The 20,841-nt window shown below is 42.4% G+C and overlaps 1 protein-coding gene across 3 annotated transcripts in view; it reads right to left on the bottom strand.

Moving 5' to 3' along the window:
* DTX2 (deltex E3 ubiquitin ligase 2) overlaps positions 1-15,762 on the bottom strand; it is a 40,554-nt gene extending 24,792 nt beyond the window's left edge. For 2 of the 3 annotated variants that reach the window (XM_081944782.1, XM_081944784.1), the window contains exons 1-3: positions 15,626-15,762; positions 10,048-10,429; positions 5,490-6,108 (exon numbers count right to left, since the gene is read on the bottom strand). In XM_081944782.1, the coding sequence (XP_081800908.1) occupies positions 5,490-6,108; positions 10,048-10,327 (899 nt within the window). In that variant the 5' untranslated portion in view covers positions 10,328-10,429; positions 15,626-15,762. Of the gene's footprint in view, positions 1-5,489; positions 6,109-10,047; positions 10,430-14,699; positions 14,811-15,625 lie in introns of those variants that run through there. The other variant, XM_081944783.1, reaches the window with a different exon arrangement.
* Between the last annotated feature and the right edge of the window lie 5,079 nt (positions 15,763-20,841).

Here is a 20,841-nt window from a genome sequence, read left to right as displayed (position 1 = left end):
GAGTAGTACATTCTCCCAACAAGAATAAGCTGGCTTTAGGCAAAGTTGATTCACTTTTGACAAGTGATTTGTCTTGAACCATCTAATTACAAAATACGTCAGATGGTTTCAGTGTCCCCAGGTCAAGCGATTTTACCTTTTGGGACCTTCTGATAAGCAAAATCAAGGGGGGAAGCCAGAGTCACTTAACAACTACTTTGCTAACTTAACTGTAATGATTTACTTAGCCACTGGGGCAAGAAAGGTTTTAAATGGTGCAAGATTCACTTAACAACTTTCTCACTTAGCAACAGAAAATTTGGGTTTGTGGACCTAAGTTGAGGACTACCTGCATTTCCTGGTTTCATACATCATTACAATATAAAGTACATTCTGTAATTGTAATCTAGCAATCAATACTCTTCATAAAGGTTTTGTAGTCCCTATTCCTGTGATGGTGAACCTATGGAACGCATGCCACAGGTGGCACGCGGAGCCATTTCTCAGGGCACACAAGATTTTGCCCTGTCAGCTGACCAGCACACATACACGCGCTGGCCAGCTGACTTTGGTTTTCCTTTGAGGCCATTTTTCGCCCTCCAGAGGCTTCCTTGAACCCTCCAGAGCGCGAAAAACCAGCCCTACGGGCAAACCGGAAGTTCAGGGACATACGGCCGGTTTGTTCGTAGGGCCAGTTTTAGCCTGAAGGCTCTGGAGGGCTAAAACCGGCCTTACGAGCAAACTGGAAGTCTGTTCCTGAACTTCCGGTTTGCCCGTAGGACCGGGTTTTCTTGCTCTGGAGAGCCTCCGGAGGGGGGCAGGGGGGCTGTTTTCGCCCTTCCCAGACTCCTAGAAAGCCTCTGGAGCCTGGGGAGGGCAAAAAAAGCATGCCAAAAATGGGGGGAGCGCTGGCCACGCGCGCATGCATGCTGGGGTCATGCACATAGCATTATGGGTGTAGCATGCCCATGCATGACCCCATGCTCCCCCTGCTTTTGGCACGTGAGCCAAAAAAGGTTCGCCATCATTGCCCTATTCCAGTGACGGCGACCCTATGGCACGCGTGCCACAAGTGGCACGCGGAGCCATTTGTCAGGGCACGCAAAGCGCTGGCCAGCTGAGTTCACCTTTTTAAAAGCCATTTTTCGCCTTCCCCAGGCTCCAGAGGCTTTATAGGAGCCTGGGGAGGGAGAAAAGAGCCTCCCCCGCGCCCCCAGAGGCCCTCCGGAGGCTTCAGGGACCGTCTGGAGGCTTCCCTGAAGCCTTTGGAATGCTTAAAACTACCCTCAGAGCAATCCGGAAGTCACTTCCGGTTTGCTCGGAGGGTGGTTTTAAGCGTTCCGAAGGCTTCAGGGAAGCCTCCGGATGGTCCCTGAAGCCTCCAGAGGGCATCCGTGGGCGAGAGGGAGGCTCTTTTGAGCGCTCCAAAGGCTTCAGGGACCATCCAGACGGTCCCTGAAGCCTTCGGACGGTCCCTGAAGCCTAAAGAGGGCCTCTGGGGGGGCAGGGGAGGCTGTTTCCGGCCTCCCCAGGCTCCTATAAAACCTCTGGACCCTGGGGAGGGCGAAAAAAGCATGTAAAATGGGGGGGGTCGCGCCTTGTGCGCGCATGCGCACTGGGGGGGTCACGCGTTGCATTATGAGTGCGGCACGCCTGCACAGGACCCCCCTGCGCTCCCCTCACTTGTGGCACGCGAGCCAAAAAAGGTTCGCCATCGCTGCCCTATTCACACAAGTGCAACTACGGTAGGAGTAAAGGTTCAAAGTCTTGTAAGTACTATTATTAGAGACAGACATTAAGAAGGTATTTATAACTCCTCCAATGTTGCATACTATTCTTAGTACTGTATAGGCACAAAAGTAGGCTTGCAACTTTAATCACTTTTTGAATCATACCTATATGTACCTATATATAATTTAGAGGTCAACCAACTGGCTAAATTTGAATTCTAGGAGAAATGAGGCAGGAAATCCATCATGCACCAGCACCCATTTCTAAATGACGGCTCTGAATTACAGTTGCAATCCATTTTTTAAAAATCATTTTGGAAAGGCTTGACCAATTTGGTACTTTTTAACGCATCCCTTGGTATTTTTCCACTTGAGTGTCAGCACTTCGTCTAGTTTGCATGGGAATTGTCTCTTCTTTTGAGAATTATTTGGTTTTTGGAGAACCATTTTTGTTTCGTCTTATTAAAAGTCTCCTTTTTAATATCTTGCCATAAGCTACACAAAATCAAATCTTCTAGAATATGGGTGACAAACCTGCATCACGTTTCTGTCATGTGACATTTTGCAATGTTTTTCCCATTCGTGGAGCTGGTGTGGGCGTGGCCTGCACATGACTGCCAATGCAATCTTAAATTGCACTAACAGGGAGATACAATCAAGATCAAGGGAGGTACTAATGCCACTCTACAAAGCCTTAGTAAGAGCACACCTTGAATACCGCATCCAGTTTTGATCACCACACTATGAAAAAGATGTTGAGACTCTAGAAAAAGTGCAGAGAAGAGCAACCAGGATGATTAGGGGACTGGAGACTAAAACATATGAAGAACGGTTAAAGGAACTGGGCATGGTTAGTGTAGTGAAGAGAAGGACCAGGGAAGACATGATAGCAGTGGTCCAATATTTGAGGGGCTGCCACAGAGAGGAGAGGGTCAAGCTATTTTCCAAGGCACCCGAAGGCCAGACAAGGAATAATGGATGGAAACTGACCAAGGAGAGATTCAATCTAGAAACAAGGAGGAACTTTCTGACACTGAGAACAATGAACCAATGGAACAGCTTGCTTTCAGAAGTTGTGCGAGCTTCATCGCTGGAGGCTTTCAAGAAGACATTGGACTGCCATCTGTCAGAAATGGTGTAGGATCTCCTGCTTGGGTGAGGGGTTGGACTAGATGACCTACAAGGTCCCTTCCAACTCTGTTAATCTAAGAAATTTTGCATATGTGATACATCTGGCCCATGGGTTGCCAGTTTGACACCCCTGTTCTAGAAAAACACTATGATTTACTCTGAATCATTTATTTCATTTTCCACACTATATCCCTTAATACTTTCGTGTAAGTACACAGCAGAAGATATATAGACAGGAAGCAGAGAGTAACACAAAAGGGAGTTGTTTTGGCCAGCTGAAAATACAAGAGAAATGTTCTAATTTGAAACCCAGAAGAAAAGTAGGCAAGGAAACTATCCTAACACAAGTATTGGAGCTACTGCTGTTTTCCTTCTCGGATTTCTACTAATTGTGTAGGTTAGATTTGCCCAGACAGAAATAATTACATGCTTCCGATGGGGTGCTGTTATGTGGCGATAGAAACAAAAGCTATCTAATGTTGTCTCCTGGTGTTGAAATAGGCCTTTCCTCAGCTTAAGCTTATACTTTGTTTTGAAATGTCAGCATTGCTTTCAAAAAAACAGGTCTCTATTTAGTACCTGCAAGTGAAGGTCACATATAAAAAAAAAACACAGTTAGTAAATTCTGAATCCCAATGCACAGTGGATGCCAAACTGCCCGATCCAATTCATAACTACAAGTTAAATCACCTGAGTATAAAATATTCATACCTGTACCAAAGGTGCTTTTTCAAAGGCAACTAGGCTTTCTTTCTTTTCCACCTGAAGACATTTCGCTTCTCATCCAAGAAGCTTCTTCGGTGGAGAATGGAAGGATTTATGATCAACTCTCTACCATTCAGTCAGAATTGAAGAAGCTTCTTGGATGAGAAGTGAAATGTCTTTTTTTTAAAAAGTCCAGTTACCTTTTGAAAAAAGCATCTTTGGGACAACCATGACCTGGGAGAATTTCCATAGACCAGGGGTGTCCAAACTTGGGAACTTTAAGACTTGTGGACTTCAACTCCCAGAATTCCCCAGCCATGCTGGCTGGGGAATTCTGGGAGTTGAAGTCCACAAGTCTTAAAGTTCCCAAGTTTGGACACCCCTGCCATAGACATTCATAGCTGTATGTGTAACTGCGTTAACAGAGATGTGTTATCAAGGCAAAAGTGAAGGAAATATTAGTTCAGATTCTCTATCTACCTTATTCTACCAACAGCTTTCCAAGGCCTTAAGGTTTACCTATTTCAAAACCACCTCTAAATTTGGATGGCCAGATGTCACTGAGAAGTTCAAAATGAAGGAAGAATTTGTCCTTAGAACAATGTTTCTCAACCTTGGCAAATATAGGACATCTGGACTTGAACTCCTATGCTGGCTGGGGAATTCTGGGAGTTGAAGTCTACGTGTCTTAAATTTGCCAAGGTTGAGAAATATTGCCTTAGATTAGAATATATAAACCAGGGCCTCACATGGCAATTAAGTGCTAGATGACATGAATTTATTCCATTTCAAAAAGTCACCTGAGTGGATCATTAATACCAAAGACTCTGGCAACAGATTCCATAAATTAATTTACGCCTTCTGCCAGGTAAATATTATTTTATTTTGATCAAGTCCAGTATTAATTTACACTCAGGGCATCAACAATTACTGCATCCCCAACAATGACCATAACATTCAGCCCGCACTGAAGAGAATACTTTTTCTCACCTCCACATCATTCATAAAGCCTCCATCTCTCTGTTAATGCACTCGTAAACATCATAGAACTCACGAAATAATGAATCTGAAACACTGAGACCCTCACTCCATCAGTGGCAGTTCCCCTGCACTTGGAAAGTAAAAGAAAATTGCCATTTTGCTTCTACCATCAGGATATAGAGCCCCTGGGGAACTGCATTCTCTGGAATGATATTGAAAAAAACAGAGGAAATTTTTCCAATCCATCAGCAAAAAAAACAACCCAGCAGTTTCGGACCATTGGCTTTTTCTACTAGCCAAAGGATCAAGAGCTACCAAGTGCTATTTAAAGAGAGGACACTGTCAAACAATGATAAAACAGCCACAGCTGAGCGCAAGGTATCTGATTCCTGATGGCACGATGACTCTTCTGTTTTATTATCGACACGAGCCTTTCTGGGAGTCAATAACTATCTGAGAAGCAAGATAAAAATACTGCAGGTAAGTCTATAAATAATCCTACTCACGGATGGGACATCAACATTGTTGGGAGTATACTCCTAGTGTTGGGTAGGCAACATATATCTATATACAATAACAAACGGGCGTTGTTGCTTTAAATGGGTGGAAGTACTTATCAGCTGTAATTAACTTTACAATAAGAGGGAGTCAGGAGAGCTCACTCACTCACTCTCTGCTTGTCCTATGCTAGAGGACTGGAACGTGAACTGCGACTGTAAGCAATTGTTTGTTCTTTGAATTATGGTTGGACTTATATCGACTATCACTGCTTGTGAAGCAATTATTAGTAGTAAAGGTACTTGTTTTTTACTAGCAGTGTCTGAAACTCTATTCGTGTGTTTTTGTCTACTAGCAACGTTCTTTCTCTCTAGCTGCACATTCTGCTGCGCTACTTACTGTCTCCCAACGGAGATACCCCTAACAGACATCCAACAAAGCTGGAAGGCCCTTAGGAAAGCATACCTGGTTCCTTTGGGTGCTGGGTGCGCTGAGCTGGACCCACCAATGGCTGCAGATTGTGATGCTGACCCTGCACTCTGCATGTTCAGTCTTGGCATTGATCTTGCTCCAGAGAGGGCTGGTTTATTGTAAGGCACAAAGCCCACCAGAGAAGCACTGAGTCCTGAGTTTCTATTGGCCCCCTGTATCCCAGTAAGGAATTTGGGAGTTGTTCCTGATGAATGTCCAGGAAGATTCACCATCGAGTGCCGATACCGTGAGGTTATGGGGCCAGTTCCACTATTCGACAAGCACTGTTGGCATGAACAGGTGGGCCCGCTGTGAGTAGGCCCCGTGACTGTGGCTAATGGGTATGGAGAGTCCACATACCGACGGATTCTTCGCTGGTACCCAGTGGTTTTATTGGTCTGGGTCTGTGATACAAAATCGATCCCATAATTGTAACCAAAGGGCCCAAGATCCACCTGAGGGCTACTGAGCGAGAACGCTTGCTCCAAATATACACAAATATTCATCTCGTATGGAAACCAGCTTCCTTCATCGTTCTGCCACTCCCAAACCACTCCCTGTCCAGGTGCCGAATCAAGTTGGAAGACATGTCTGTGTACAGCTCTCATGGTCCCTAAGAGGGAAAAAATCATGGCAAATCAGAAAATAAAATTAGACGTCAAAATTAAAATCCCTAAAGGAAGGATTTTGCATAGCCCAGGAAACTGAGTATTACCATGTTTTTCGGACTATAAGACGCACCAGAGTATAAGACGCGTCAAGATTTTGAAGAGGTAAATTTAAAAAAAAAAGCTTTTGCACTCTGCAGGCCTCCCAAACCCTCTGCACACCTTGTTTTTTGTGAAAAAATGGGGCACCAAAAGAGTTTGAAAGGCTTTCAAAGTGCTCCTGGGGGCTGGGGAGGGGTGCAAAAACAAGCAAAAAGCGGCCCATTTTTCATGAAAACGGGCCCGTTTTTTGCAAAAAACAGGGCATGCATGGGCTTTGGGAGGCTTGGAGAGTGCTCCTGCAGGCTGGGGGGGGGGGGGAATGATGAAAAAATGGCCTGTTTTCACTCGTTTTTGCCCTCCCCGGCCCCCAGGAGCACTTTGCAGGACTACCAAATCCTCTGCAAGTCCATTTTTGTGAAGGGGGCGGGGTTTCAGGAGGCCAAAAATGCTGTATTCCCTGTATAAGACACACCCAGATTTTCACCCTCTTTTTTGGGGCGGGGGGGAAGGTGCATCTTATACTCTGAAAAATACAGTAATTGCTGTGATATTTCTCATTCACATTAAACTAAGAGAGAAAAAAAAGAATAATATATCAGGATATATTATTTGACCATTTTTGCAGCAGTCCGTCCATTAGACCAGACATAGAAAAATCTTTTGAATCACCAGCTACTTGATTATTTTTTCAGAAGAAATGCCAGAAGTTCTACCAAGGAGCATTTGCATTTATGGCAGTGCCACTAAGTAGGAGGATCCCCCCCCTCCTTTTTTTTTTGGAGAATCAGGTTCAAAAGTTAAAGACCAGTTAAAAATTGGCCAACTTCCATTGTATTTGAATTGATAAGGTATTGGTATTGTTTTGCATAAAAAGCTAACTGCTTATCTACGTGTTATTTAAAAACACACAATATAACAATGCTCACTTTACTTTCCCCTCCTTCCTTTTTCCTTTGTATCATGTTATTTATAGCTGGAGACTGAGGACAGAAACTGTCTTAACTGTGCAGCATATATTCATTTTTTAAAGCATTAAATAAAGACAGCTTGGACCAGACCATCTCTTTCAGCCTTAAAAAGCAAGCAATGGCAAGTCACACCTGAAATCTTGCCAAGAAGGGACTTGCCTAGGAATTGCCAGAAGTCAAAACTGATTGAAATGCACCAAAAAAAAAGGCACCAAAGCCAGTCACAAATAATTGCTGTACATTATTCAGCATAAAGAACGTAGCCACTTTTGTTACATGGATAGTCCTCAACTTACGACCACTGTTGAGCCCAAAATTGCCATCGTTAAGTGAGCTTTGCCTCATTTTATGACCTTTTTTGGCACAATTGTAAAGTGAACCACTGCAGTTGTTAAGTTAGTAACAGGGTTGTTAAGTGAATCTGGTTTCCCCCATTGACCTTGCTTGTCAGAAGGCTTCAAAAGGGGATCACGTGACTCCGGGACATCGTAAGTACATGCCAGTTGCCAAGAATCATCATAAATACAGGCCAGTTGCCAAGGATTTTGATCATGTGCCCACTGGTATGCTGCAAAGGTTGTAAGTATCGTAAGAAAAACGATCATAAGTCACTTTTTTTTCCAATGTTGTTGCAACTTCTAACGGTCACTAAACGAATGGTCATAAGTCAAGAGTTACTTCTATATAGTGTATTTTTCGGAGTATAAGATGCACCGGAGTATAAGACGCACTAAGGTTTTGAAGAGGCAATTTTTTAAAAAAAAGTTTTTGCACTCTGCAGACCTCTCAAAAATGGCCCGTTTTTCACAAAAACGGGCCTGTTCCCCCCCCCCCAAAAGGCATGAATAGCCTTTAGGAGGCTTGCAGAGTGCTCCTGGGGGGTGCCTCCCCCAAATGAGCAAAAAAACTGTCCGTTTTTTGTGAAAACGGGCCTGTTTTTTGTCAAAGAAATTGCATGCGTAGCCTGTAGGAAGCTTATAGAGTAGAATAGAATAGAATAGAATAGAATAGAATAGAATAGAATAAATTTAATTTGTTAGCCGCTCCCTCTCCAAAAGGACTCGGGGCGGCGTACAATAAAAACCCATACAAATATACATATAGATACAATACATACACATATACACATAAACACATACACGTACATATACATGGAGGAGGTAACAATCGTCAAATGCATACAATAGTAATAATAGAATTAAAATTAACAATTAAAATACCCTCAGTTAAAATTACAAATTTAAAAATTTAAAAAAGGCTGTCAGGAGCAATGGGATAAAACTATGGTTGAGCCAGGCCAGCTAATTGGAAAAGGTGGGTCTTGAGCTTTACACGGAAGGAGCGGAGATCGGAGGTAATCCTGATGTCAAGGGGGAGGTCATTCCACAGGGCTGGGCCCATCACAGAGAAGGCTCTGCTCCTAGGCGTCGCCCCTCGACACTGTTTAGTGGACGGCACCTGGAGAAGTCCCTCTCTGTGCGAGCGGATTGGTCGCAGGGATGTATGAGGCAGGATGCGATCCCGCAGGTAACTAGGTCCTGTGCCATGGAGCGCTTTAAAGATCGTAATCAGAACCTTGAAACGCACCCGATAGACCACAGGAAGCCAGTGCAGCTCGCGCAGGAGAGGTGTTACATGGGAGTATCTAGTACTCCCCATAATCACCCGCGTGGCCGCATTCTGGACCAACTGCAGTCTCCGAGTGCATCTCAAGGGAAGCCCCATGTAGAGTGCTCCTGGGAGGGAGATTGAGTAAAAAATGGCCTGTTTTTCACTCATTTCCGCCCTCCCCAGCCCCCAGGAGCTCTCTAAAAGCCTTCTACAGGCTCTGCACGGCCATTTTGGTGAAGTGGCGGGGTTTTTAGCCTCTTTTTTGAGGGAAAAAGGTGTATTTTATACTCCGAAAAATATGGTAAGCTACTCCTATGGGGGATGGGAATGACATCGACTGGTGCAGTGAATAGACAGAGGAACAGAGGCAGACGCCATCAGCATCCCCCACTTCCTTCTTTTAGCCATTATCTTCATTGCTCTCAACTGAGACTCTAAATGCTTAGGAGCCCATTTCTAGATAAGCTGCTGCTTGTCTCAGGAAAGGTGGTTTCCTGTCATTTTTCTCTCGCTTCCTCTGAAGAGACCAGAATGCCTGGAAGCAGAATCCAGAGCTGTCTTTTTTTCACGGGGTGCATGTCAGATGATTTGCAGACAGTTGTTTTATTTTATTTTTTATAAAAATCCATCCGATGTGCTGTAGAGCTCTACAAAAATTATTCTCAACCAAGGACCTTTACTGTATGGACCTCCAGAATTCCTTAGTCACCATTGAGAAACACTGCTCTATATCATCATGGATGTGTACGCTATTAAGCTATATATAAGAGACATCACCCTGCCAACAAAAGTGTGTATAGTCAAGGCTATGGTTTTCCCAGTTGCAATGTATGGCTGGACCATAAGAAAGGCTGAGCGCCAAAGAATTGAGGCATTTGAACTATGGTGCTGGAGAAGACTCCTGCGAGTCCCTTGGACTGCAAGGTGATCAGACCGATCAGTCCTAGAGATCAACCCTGACTGCTCTTTAGAAGGCCAGATCCTGAAGGTGAAACTCAAATACTTTGGCCACCTAATGAGAAGGAAGGACTCCCTGGAGAAGAGACTAATGCTGGGAAAGATTGAGGGCAAAAGAAGAATGGGGCGACGGAGAATGAGGTGGCTGGATGGAGTCACCGAAGCTGTAGGCGTGAGCTTAAATGGACTCCAGAAGATGACAGAGGACAGGAAGGCCTGGAGGAACGTTGTCCATGGGGTCACGATGGGTCAGACACAACTTCGCAACAAACAACTAAATAAGCAGATAATGCAGCTGCTTTTTACCTGTATCTTGCCGGAACTGAGTGAGACTCGCTAGGTCAATTATGTAGGGAGCCAGAGTTGAATCAGCCTGTCCCAAAGGTATACTGCCATTGGCAGGCCAAGTTCCCAGTGATCGCCGGCCTTTCACCATGAGAACCTGGAAAGACTGCTCAATGTAGCTGCACACGTTACTTCGGTATGGCCTCCACCTGCCAAACTCATCCTGCCACTCCCACACAGCCACTCCTGGATCCGTGAGGGATGGTGGAGGCCCAGCAGATGTACTTGGCAAAGTTGCCATTTTTAAATAGGTTTTGCCCAATTAAAAAAATGGACAGGAACCTGGAAGTGGTGTCAATTCAGAATCCAATCGGTCATCTTCAGCAACAATACCTTGACAGACCTGTGGTGGAAAAGGAAAGGATTCATGAGATACTAACCATTATTTCTCAGCTGTTAGCAGCTGACTTACAGTGCAAGAGTTGGATTAGTATCACCTCTTCCAAGACAGATTCTATTTAGCCCTTTAATTCCTGAGCTATAGTCTGCTAATACAAATGATCTATCTAGGCTGGGGAATTCTGGGAGTTGAAGTCCACAAGCCTTAAATTTCCCAAGTTTGGACATCCCTGCACTAAATGATATCAACACTACAGGCTGGTCTTGAAAGAAATAAAAATCCCCTCAAATTTCTTCCACAACTGCCAAGAAAACTACTGTATAACGACACCTCCATGAAATCACTAGGAGGCGACTTGGTTTGAAATGAGTATAAACTCCTTATTAAGAGGAAAAAAGTCGACATTCCAATCCAGTCTATTATGCCACTCCCAGGATGCACTGCGGCAAGAAGACCACCCCGACTTCGCGGGAGGGCAATAGGAGGGACCGTGGGCTTCAAGAACTACATTTCCTGTGAAGCTCCCCACCACGTCCCCAAGCATGGGCGTCGAGCAGGAAGGAGAGGGACCGTGGCCTTCTAAGACTACATTTCCTGCGAAGCTCTGCACCACATCCCTGGCTGGGGAATTCTGGGAGTTGAAGTCCACAAGTCTTAAAGTTCCCAAGTTTGGACACTCCTGATCTAGGTCTTAGAGCGGTCTTTACAATGTCTGCTTAAATATACTTTCTACTTAAGTGTGATTTAGTTTCAGCTATCTGTGAAGGTTCCAAGAGTTAATTTACAAGCCCCGAGACGAAATTCAAAAAAAACCCATTCGTTTATTAGGACTAACATCTTGACACGGACTTCTGTGTAGCTGAAACTAAATCACACTTAATGGCGTCTGACCTTTACCCCTGTGCCCCCTCCCCTCTCAAGGTGATAGTAGTCATGGAAACGCCTTAGGCGTTGACACTCTAGAAATCTGATTCTATTTCTGCTGCTGGAACTGTACTTACAGCTAGAAAGTTTCCCTATCATTCAACCATAATCCTCGTTCCTGTAATTTAAGCCCATTATTCTATTCCTGGAACATTAATCGGCACTGCTGGGGGAAAAGGTGAGTAAGTAGCAGTGAGAGAGAACTGGAAAGTTAGGTCTTTGCTGCCACAGCTATTAAAATAACTATCCCTAGCACTAGGAGGAGTACACCTTTCATAAATGGCTGCTAAATCAATGGTCCTAAGTTGAAAACTGTGTAATTCTGATTCGTTGTAGTCTTTAGTGGGGCAATAGCAATGTAATACGGGCAATCCTCGACTTACAATAGTTTATTTAGTGACCGTTCAAAGTCACAACGGCGCTGAAAAAAAGGGACCGATGACCAAATTCACAGTAAAGTGAAGTTGTAAAAAGAGACAAAACTCCCTTAACAAATGTCTCATTTAACAACAGAAATATTGGGCTCAATTGTGGTTGTGAGTCGAGGACTACCTCTACAGGGCTACTTTTGAATGATTCAAATGCGACCAGCACTAATTGTTTTTAATTTGATCTGAGAAAATCCAGGAGCACTTTTTAATATTCTAAAGAACTGGCAATAAAACTGCTACATCATATTCATGATGTGTATACCTAATTCTGTACATCGTTCTCCCCTGTGGGCTGAAAGAGTTTAGTGTGCGTTTTCTTAATAATCTTTCAACTCCTAGATTTTACAGCATCCAAGAATGTGAAAGAGTTATAGCTCAGCTGTTTACATAAAAATCTCTGTTGGCTCATTATACTCAGAATGGGCACTGTACTCAATGATATCTAACAAACAAACTGAGCAAACAATCTATATTGCTTAAGTATATGCAAATACTTAACAGTTTGTTTGCTTTCCTATATAGTAATATTCAAAAAGCAACTCTAAAAATATTGATCTGCTCAAATATATAAAATAAAACACATTATAGAATCGTAGAATCATAGGGCTGGAAGGGACCTCCAGGACTTTCTAGTCCAGTTTATTCTTGAAAATCTCCAGTGATGGAGCACCTACAATTCCAGAAGGCAAGTTGTTCCATTGGTTAATTGTTCTCAGAGTCGGTGTGCTGTGTGATCTTAACCTAGTTTGGCCTATTTCATAACGAGCATAAACAAACAGATCATGACTAACTTACAAAGGGATCCATACAAAGCAGAAAGAAAATACTGCATGTTATAGTTTCCTCACTTGGTTGCCTAAAGGCAATGCCTGGTTATTGCAAAGCAGGTGTGGAGTACAGTAATGCTTGCCTTACTTGCTCCAAGGTAATTCAGTATTACTATGCCTATGGATTAATTCTGCAACCACCTTATACATTATGAAGGTTTGGATATAAACCAATGGCTGAGGGATAACTGTATGCCATTTTTAAATCTATGAAAAACATCAACATTTATCCAAGATTGTCATGTTGTCCTAAGTCATACTATGGTCAGAGTAGTTTTGGTTAAACACATACTGTTGTAGTATATGGTTGTTTTTGGTTTAGGAACCATTATTACACAAACAATTTCTTAGCACACTGTATGACTCAGTGCAATGGATCACTAGGAGTTTGTCAAGTGATTCAAACTAAGTACCTAAATCCATTAAAACTACAATCCCTGAGGATTTTCCAAAGGGATACCTAGCATTATAAAAGGTCAGGGAGTATTTGATTATTCACTGTACTTTATGAATAACCTGGGCAAAAGATTCTAGCCAATTACCACCATTTTTATGATGCATTACTTTTTGGAAATGAGTCCTGAAGCCTTCAAGAGAAACATGCACATTGTCCTGTTCCCCATCTTTCATGCTGAATGGAGATTACAATACAAAAGACATACCTTGGAGTAGCAAGAACTGGGAAAATGTTGGCATGATAGCCATCTCTTCTTCTTTCCCATCCCTTACACAACATTTAAAAATGTCTACATTTTGATATGAACATAAGCAGGGGAATGCAGAGAATTCAGGCAAGACCTTTGCTAAAAAGCTAATGGTAAAACCAGCAGATTTTAACCGCCCTAATGGTTCAGAGGAAAGACTGTCTATCTAGTGGCCTGTAACTATCAAGAAAAGCTACTTTGGAGCAAAGTCATAATCTTCAGCAGCAAAGACTCAGAAAATGGTACCTCTAGGCATTGAGGTTAGCTCATATATACTTACTTTAGGAGAGGAAATCTGACACACATACCTTTTTTTAATTACCAAAGAGGATACACACTTGCATGTTTAAATAAAAGTCTTATAATAATTTATAGAAAACAATCAAAGAATGTAAGATTAACTGACAAAATACCACGTGCTTGTTATTATGACCAAAAAGCTTAATCCTTTTATTAAACAGAAAAGATACCCATTCTTACACAAACACAGCTTCTTTACACAAACCCACAGCTGGGAAGTAAGGTCAAATTACCAAATATAAAGTAATTCCTTTTGGCGTTAAGAGACAGCAAAACAACTGTCCAACCCACTTCATAGAGTTTTCGGGAAAACAGGAGCCAGGAATATTAACTACGTCTGCTGCCTTGAGTTCACACACACTCACACATAATGTGCGTGCACAGTGACCACATTTTCTTAGAGAAAAATATAAAGGACAAATATGAAAAAGGGGCAAATGTAAAACAGGCGCATAAAAGATAAAACTAATTATTACTTTGATTTACAAAGGAAAATTCAAGAGCAAAAGCCATAAAATAAGTAATTAACTTAAAGGACATAATAAAGGGTTGTGTTTTTTTTTTAAATAAACTATATGATCACTGTAGATAGATGGATAGGATAAAAATATAATAATAGGCCACCCCTCTTTTGGCAAGAGTTAATGCTGTGAATGTGCTGACTGGCAACTAGGAAACCTGATCCAGCCATACATTTCCACTGCAGAGAAATGTAGAGTTAAGTTTCTTAAACTAAGCTTCCTGGTTACTCTTATCGTGCTCAGCCTGGATTATCCCAGAGACAGAGGTGAAAAAGAAAGAAACCAATATCCTAACTGTCTTATGCTTTGTCGAGAAAGGCAGCGGTGTACAAAAGCATACAAATAGAATAGAATTCTTTATTGGCCAAGTGTGATTAGACGCACAAGGAATTTGTCTTTGGGGCATATGCTCTCAGTGTACATAAAGAAAAATAAAATAGAATACATTCATCAAGAATCATAAGATACAACACTTAGTGATAGTCATAGGTTACTAATAAGCAATCAAATTACACTAGGAAACAGAATTTCATCACATGCTGAGGATAGGGTGACTTAAAGTTTACACGTAAACTCCTGCTCCATCATGGAAAAAACACCCCAACTCATTCCCTCTTTCAGTCTTTCAACCATGGTGGCTGAAGAATTATGGGAACCAAAGTCCACCCTCTCTCCCAAGTTTGACAAGGTTGAGAAACGTTGACTTTAAGCCAGGGGTCTCCAACCTTTGCAACTTTAAACCTGGACGACTTCAACTCCCAGAATGCCTGCCACCCCACCCCACCCCACCCAAAGTAAACTATACATGATTAGTTTAGTTACTCTAGAAAGCCCAGTTTCTCCTCCGTCTGTAAGACATTTGCTTTTAACTATTTGCTTTTGCTTGTAACTATTTAATATCAGGCAAGCTATAGAAAAGAAAATAGCACAATATTCAGAACTGCGTTGTGTAATTACTTTTTGAGATCTCTTCTAATAACTGCTAGAGAGCATTTTGCGTTAAAGGGCTCTAAAAACATATTTCAACTTGTTAGCATTAAACTGGACGCTGGAATCATCCACTATTACCATTCTTGTATTAGGGAACTTGGACGTAGCCTTTACAGCAGGGGTCTCCAACTGTGGCAACGTTAAGCCTGGAGGACTTCAACTCCCAGAACTGGGGAATTCTGGGAGTTGAAGTCCTCCAGGCTTAACGTTGCCAAGGTTGGAGACCTCTGCTTTAAGCAACTACGGGAGTGACTGTCAAAATATGAGGAAGGGAAAGGGGGTAAAGAATCAGGGACCCCCTTTCTCTCCCTCCAGTTTTTGGGAAGTAAGGCAACGTGCGAGGCCAAACAGCCCTTCTTTCCTTGCACCTCCATTGAAAAGGTGGTTGAAAAGCCTTCCGCAAGATCCTCCTTCGGCAGAGAATTCGGAAATTTATTCTACCCCTCCCCTCCTTGGAAAGAAGTCCGCTATCAACCCCCCCAACCCCCAACCGAGGCCTCACCTGAAGCGGCTACCGAAAAAACACTCCAGAAGGGGGAAAGCGGCGGCTTCTCAACAACTCCCGCATCGCCTCCTCCGGGTGACGGAAATGCGCACGCGTCAGCCTTGTCCTCCCCTTTCTGCTCGACGCCCATGCTTGGGGACGTGGCGCGGAGCTTCACGGGAATTGTAGTCCTTGAAGCCCAGGATCCCTCCTATTGCCCTCCCGCGAAGTCGGGGTGGTCGTCTTGCCGCGGTGCATCCTGGGAGCGGCATAATAGACTGGATTGGAATGTCGACTTTTGCCTTTTTTTCCTCTTAATAAGGGAGTTTATACTCATTTCAAACCAAGTCGCCTCCTAGTGATTTCATGGAGGCGTCGTTATACAGTAGTTTTCTTGGCAGTTGTGGAAGAAATTTGAGGGGATTTTTATTTCTTCCAAGACCAGCCTGTAGTGTTGGTATCATTTAGTGCAGGGATGTCCAAACTTGGGAACTTTAAGGGTTGTGGACTTCAACTCCCAGAATTCTTCAGCCAGGTGGCTGGGGAATTCTGGGAGTTGAAATCCACAAGCCTTAAAATTCCCAAGTTTGGAGACCCCTGATTTAATGGCTTTCCATCCATGTTCTAACCATACTTAGTTTTCCAAATTAACCAAAGATATTTCCAAACTCCAAAGTGTCTAGACGATCATTGTGTATACATAGCTTCTTTTTTGGTTGGAACTTTGAATAATCTTATACTGGTAAAGCTAACATCACAAATGGCAATTCATATTGATAGAATTTTTTACATTCCTCTGTTTATTTTCAATAAATAAAGCTTTTAAAGTAACACGAGGGGCAAATAACATGGGTTTTGTTATTTGTTAACTAACATAGCTACTTTGTATTTTAATCTGATCGTATATTCTTTCTTTTAAAGTGATGTTGAAGATGTATTAGCTTTTAACATTCCTAAACTGATAAACAAGCTGGAGACTAGTTCCTGATAAGGAAAGTTTGTTAGTGCAAATTGGGGTCTGTCTTATCTCTTTTGGGAACCCTAAACAACCATTCTCCTTACAATTTATTCCCCTTCAGACCTCATTTTGATAAACATGTGTCCTATTATCCTTTGTAGGAAGTTAAAACCCACCCCTCTCCTAGAAAAATGAAATATCTGGGAAATATTGAAAAGGCAGAATATTATATTTCCCTGGATAAGAAATGAAGAAACATGTATTTAGGCAGGAAACAATAGCCCCCACCTCTTTCAATGGGCCATTAAAAGGCCTGAGCCAGTCTATTCTACATAACAAAGACCTCCTTCCTTCAGCTCCAGGGTGATGGGATTAAGGCATGATAGTATTAGCCCTTTACCCATCTCACCACAGGGCACCTGGGAAGAAGCAATGCTCAACCAAACCTGGACTCGAAACACAGCCTACAGAGTTGCCCCTGCATGGCTCCATGGGAGTCTGTCAACCAATCAGAATACAAGCACAAGATCAAAGGCCAGAGAGGGCATAAAACCAGGAACTTTCAGCATCTCTGCCCCTTTTTCTTCTTCACCCAACCATCTTTCAAAGAAGCCTCCATGTTTCCAGTGTCCCCCCCCCCAACTTGGAACTGAACCCAGAAGGACATTTCTTCCAACACCTGTCCAATCAACCTTCCTCTTTCAGACCTCTTTGTTATGTTTGTTATGTTAACTATAAAAGGGGATGTAAGCTAAAGATAGGGATTCCCTCTTTGAATGAGGAATCCCTTTTGTCTGACTATTCTGCTAAATTGTAATAAAATGATCTTCCTGTCTCTGCTTGTCTTGTCTCATTGGAAAATATGCACACCAAGGCACAAGCCTGAAAAAGGCATATTTGGCCATCAAGCAAAAGTTAACTTTTAATCATATAAACATTACGGCATAGAGATCTGTACTGAATTAATACAACTTGAAACTTTACAATATGAGCAATCTTCAACGTACGACCACAATTGAGCCCAAAATTCTGGAGACAAATACTGTGGGGGCAAGATACCCTTAACACCCTTCAGGGTGTGTGTTCTGTTAAGATGCAGCCTGTTATGCCTTTAAATGGCTTCTACTATACTGCCATAAAATGACTTCTACTGTACAGTGCACTGGAGTTGCCATAGTAACGGCTTCACAGTATTCCACAAGGGGGCTCCCTCTGGTAAGGGGGAAAATCCAACATTAGAAATTACGTTTGGTCCGGACGTTTTCCCACTATAAATAAATACCCAGGCAACGCTGGGTTATTGGCTCATAAATAAATAAAAGTCACATTGTACCATTGCAAGAAAAGCTCCAGCCCTTTTTATCCATGCATGCAGAACCATGAAGCACATACCTGAGGAAAATAGCCTTCCCCATTTGCCTTTGCTTTCCTCCATCTGTGGACCCTGCTGGTAGTAGATAGTCAGGGCAAATAGTGCCCGCTTGACGGAGCAATGATTTCCTTTGATGCAAAGCGATTTCTCTTCTTCCCGAAACTCTTTCACATATCCTTTTTCATTTTTTAATGTGGCTTATAGAGGAGCATCACAAACTGCACATAGACTACACTTGGCAGGGGAAAATGCCACAAGGACTGGTGTGTGTGTGTGTGTGTGTGTGTGTGTGTGTAGAGAAAGGCTGACCTTATTAACAAACTAGTAGTGTATTTTGGCTTTCTTCAATGTCACATAACTGGCAGCTATTCCAAGATCAAGAGGGAATATTGAGGATTTCATCAGCAGGGGAAAAAAGAAAGTAACATTTAAGCAGGAATTTATCATCTCCCCATTCTGGTTAAGAAAAGCCACTTGGGCTACCCAGGAGCCCCAGGAAGTATTTCTTGAGAGATAACGTTTGGATTTAGGATGTCTCTCTCTTCTTAACTTTTTTCACCCGGCTGTAAAACTGGGACAGACCACAAAGTGGAATGGCTAGAATAGCCTAATTCTACGCTAATCCGGTTTACAAGATGACATTGTGACAGCCACTGCTAGAGATAATTATTTTACAATAACAAGGAAAGCATGGAGAACATGGCTGCTAGAAAATTTCTGACCCCTTAATAATAGGTCAACTGGGCTTCCGGTTGTGCTACGAACGTCGAGGGCAGGCTTTCTTTGAGCTTGTCGACCCACTAGACCGTAGAGGCGTTTTTTTTAAAGATCATAAACGCCTTGGAAACTCCGAAATTCTTAGGAATCTAGGAGAGAGATTAGCGCTGCTGGGTTGACCTCTTGTAGCTCCCCAGAAAGATTTATGGCCTCTGGGGTGTGGGCAAGCAGAGCCCCCCTTTGCAGACGCTTCAAGCTCCGGTCTACTGGAATCCTCCGCCAAGGATTTATGGCGGAGCAAGACGCCGTAAATAACAACGTTTAACTCCGAGCAACCCAGAAGGAAACATTTGCAAGTATTTTAAGTTTGAAAAACTTAAAGATGGCACACTTCCGTTGTCTTTATGAACTGTGAAACCTGACTCCACCTTTAAAATTCAGGCTTCCGGTCTTTGTCTCCGTGTCTCCCAGAGGAAACTCTTGTGGATTGGTATTTTTTGAACTTTCTAGGGGAAACTTTTCATCTATTGCCAGACTTATTAGAGAGATTCTCTTCTGCCTGGTTCTCCTGCTCCCGGAATTCACCTGGCTACCCTTCTTTTCTAACTGTTTATCTTATATATGGACTGAACTTTTAACGTTATAAAGGATGGCATCCAAAAGACCACCTCCTGGAAAACCTGGCTTTGCCACGTCTGCTCCAACATCAGCAACATCCAGTCCAGCCACACAGTCAAAGATAACAGAACTGATGCAACCCAAGACTACAGAGATGGACTTTCAACAAATGCTTCAACAAATTTTACAGGGCCAGGAGGAAATCAAGAAACAGCTAAGGGAAATGAAAGATGAAATTAAAGAAAATCAAGCCCACATTTATAAGAACTCACAAAGACTGAACCTTGTGGAAGGGGGGGGTGGAGGAGGTGAAGGGGGTGGTAGAAGCTGTGCAGAAAGGGAACAAAGATCTTGACATCCAACAGATGAAATTAGAATTTGAGAGAATGTCCTATTATCTTAGATTTCAAAATGTTATAGAAGAAGATGGGGAAAACATAAGGGACATCATGACAAGCATCCTGGCTGACTACACACACAAAGAAAAACAACAGATGGGGTGGGATATAGACCTGGTTTATAGAGTGAACTCAGCTTATGCTAGAACACACAATGTACCCAGGGAGGTTCACATTAAATTTCTTAGAAAAAGCACAAGAGATGAAATTCTGGGTGTACAAAGGGGGCAAGCATTGACATATCATGATATGGAGATAACCATTCTGAAGCAGATCCCTAAGAAGATTAGAGAAAAAAGGAAGAATTATTCGCAATTAGCGAATAAATTATACCAGAAAGGGGTGTGGTTTAGATGGTTGATGCCTGAAGGTATGCTGATATTCTGGGAGGAGACAAGAATCAGAATCAATTCACCCATAGAGGCGCAGGCCTTTATGGAAAAAAATAAAACACTCCTAGAGAAAACACCAGATATTACAACGGACACGCAGGACACGGGAGGGGCCAGAGCTCTGCCAGTGGAGGGAGATGGGGCAATAGCAAGAAGACTCAGATCACAAAAATAAACAAGAAAATCATATTATTATAAATTGACCGAAAGTGATAATGGAATTATACTTGGATTTTATACTGTAATGTTTAATCTGATTGAATTTAGTAATAGAACTAATATGCTGATTGTAATCAATTATATACCAATGCATTATATATAAATGTATACTATGGGTATGGAGGGAGGGGCGCCTTTCACATTTTGCAACTGCCAAAATTTGTAGACCTGTCCATTTACCCTTTTCCCTATAAATGTTGAAAACCCAATAAAATTTTATTATAAAAATAATAATAATAATAATAAAAATATACAAAAACTTTGTTAAAGAACGCTATTACTGAACTTGAAAGGTGTGGTCTTAGAACAAAGGATTCAGAACAAAGGCTTCAAAATGGCGTTAATTTATAGCTGAATACCTAAAGAAAACGAAAGTTAATTGAATGGTGACAGCTAGAGGCGGCTGAAAGAATTATTAACAACTTTAAAGTTAGTTTATACAATCTGATCTACCTGGAGGAGTATTTTGTGAGAAAGTTGGGAAGAAGTGTTTTTTGTTAAGCATGGCAACGGAACAAAAGGTGGCTTCCCCAAGTGCTACAATAAATCTCCAGGATTTG

Source organism: Natrix helvetica (genome assembly GCF_964273705.1).
Source record: "Natrix helvetica genome assembly, chromosome: 2".
Lineage (NCBI taxonomy): Eukaryota > Metazoa > Chordata > Lepidosauria > Squamata > Natricidae > Natrix > Natrix helvetica.
This window is presented reverse-complemented; position numbering and strand designations above follow the sequence as displayed.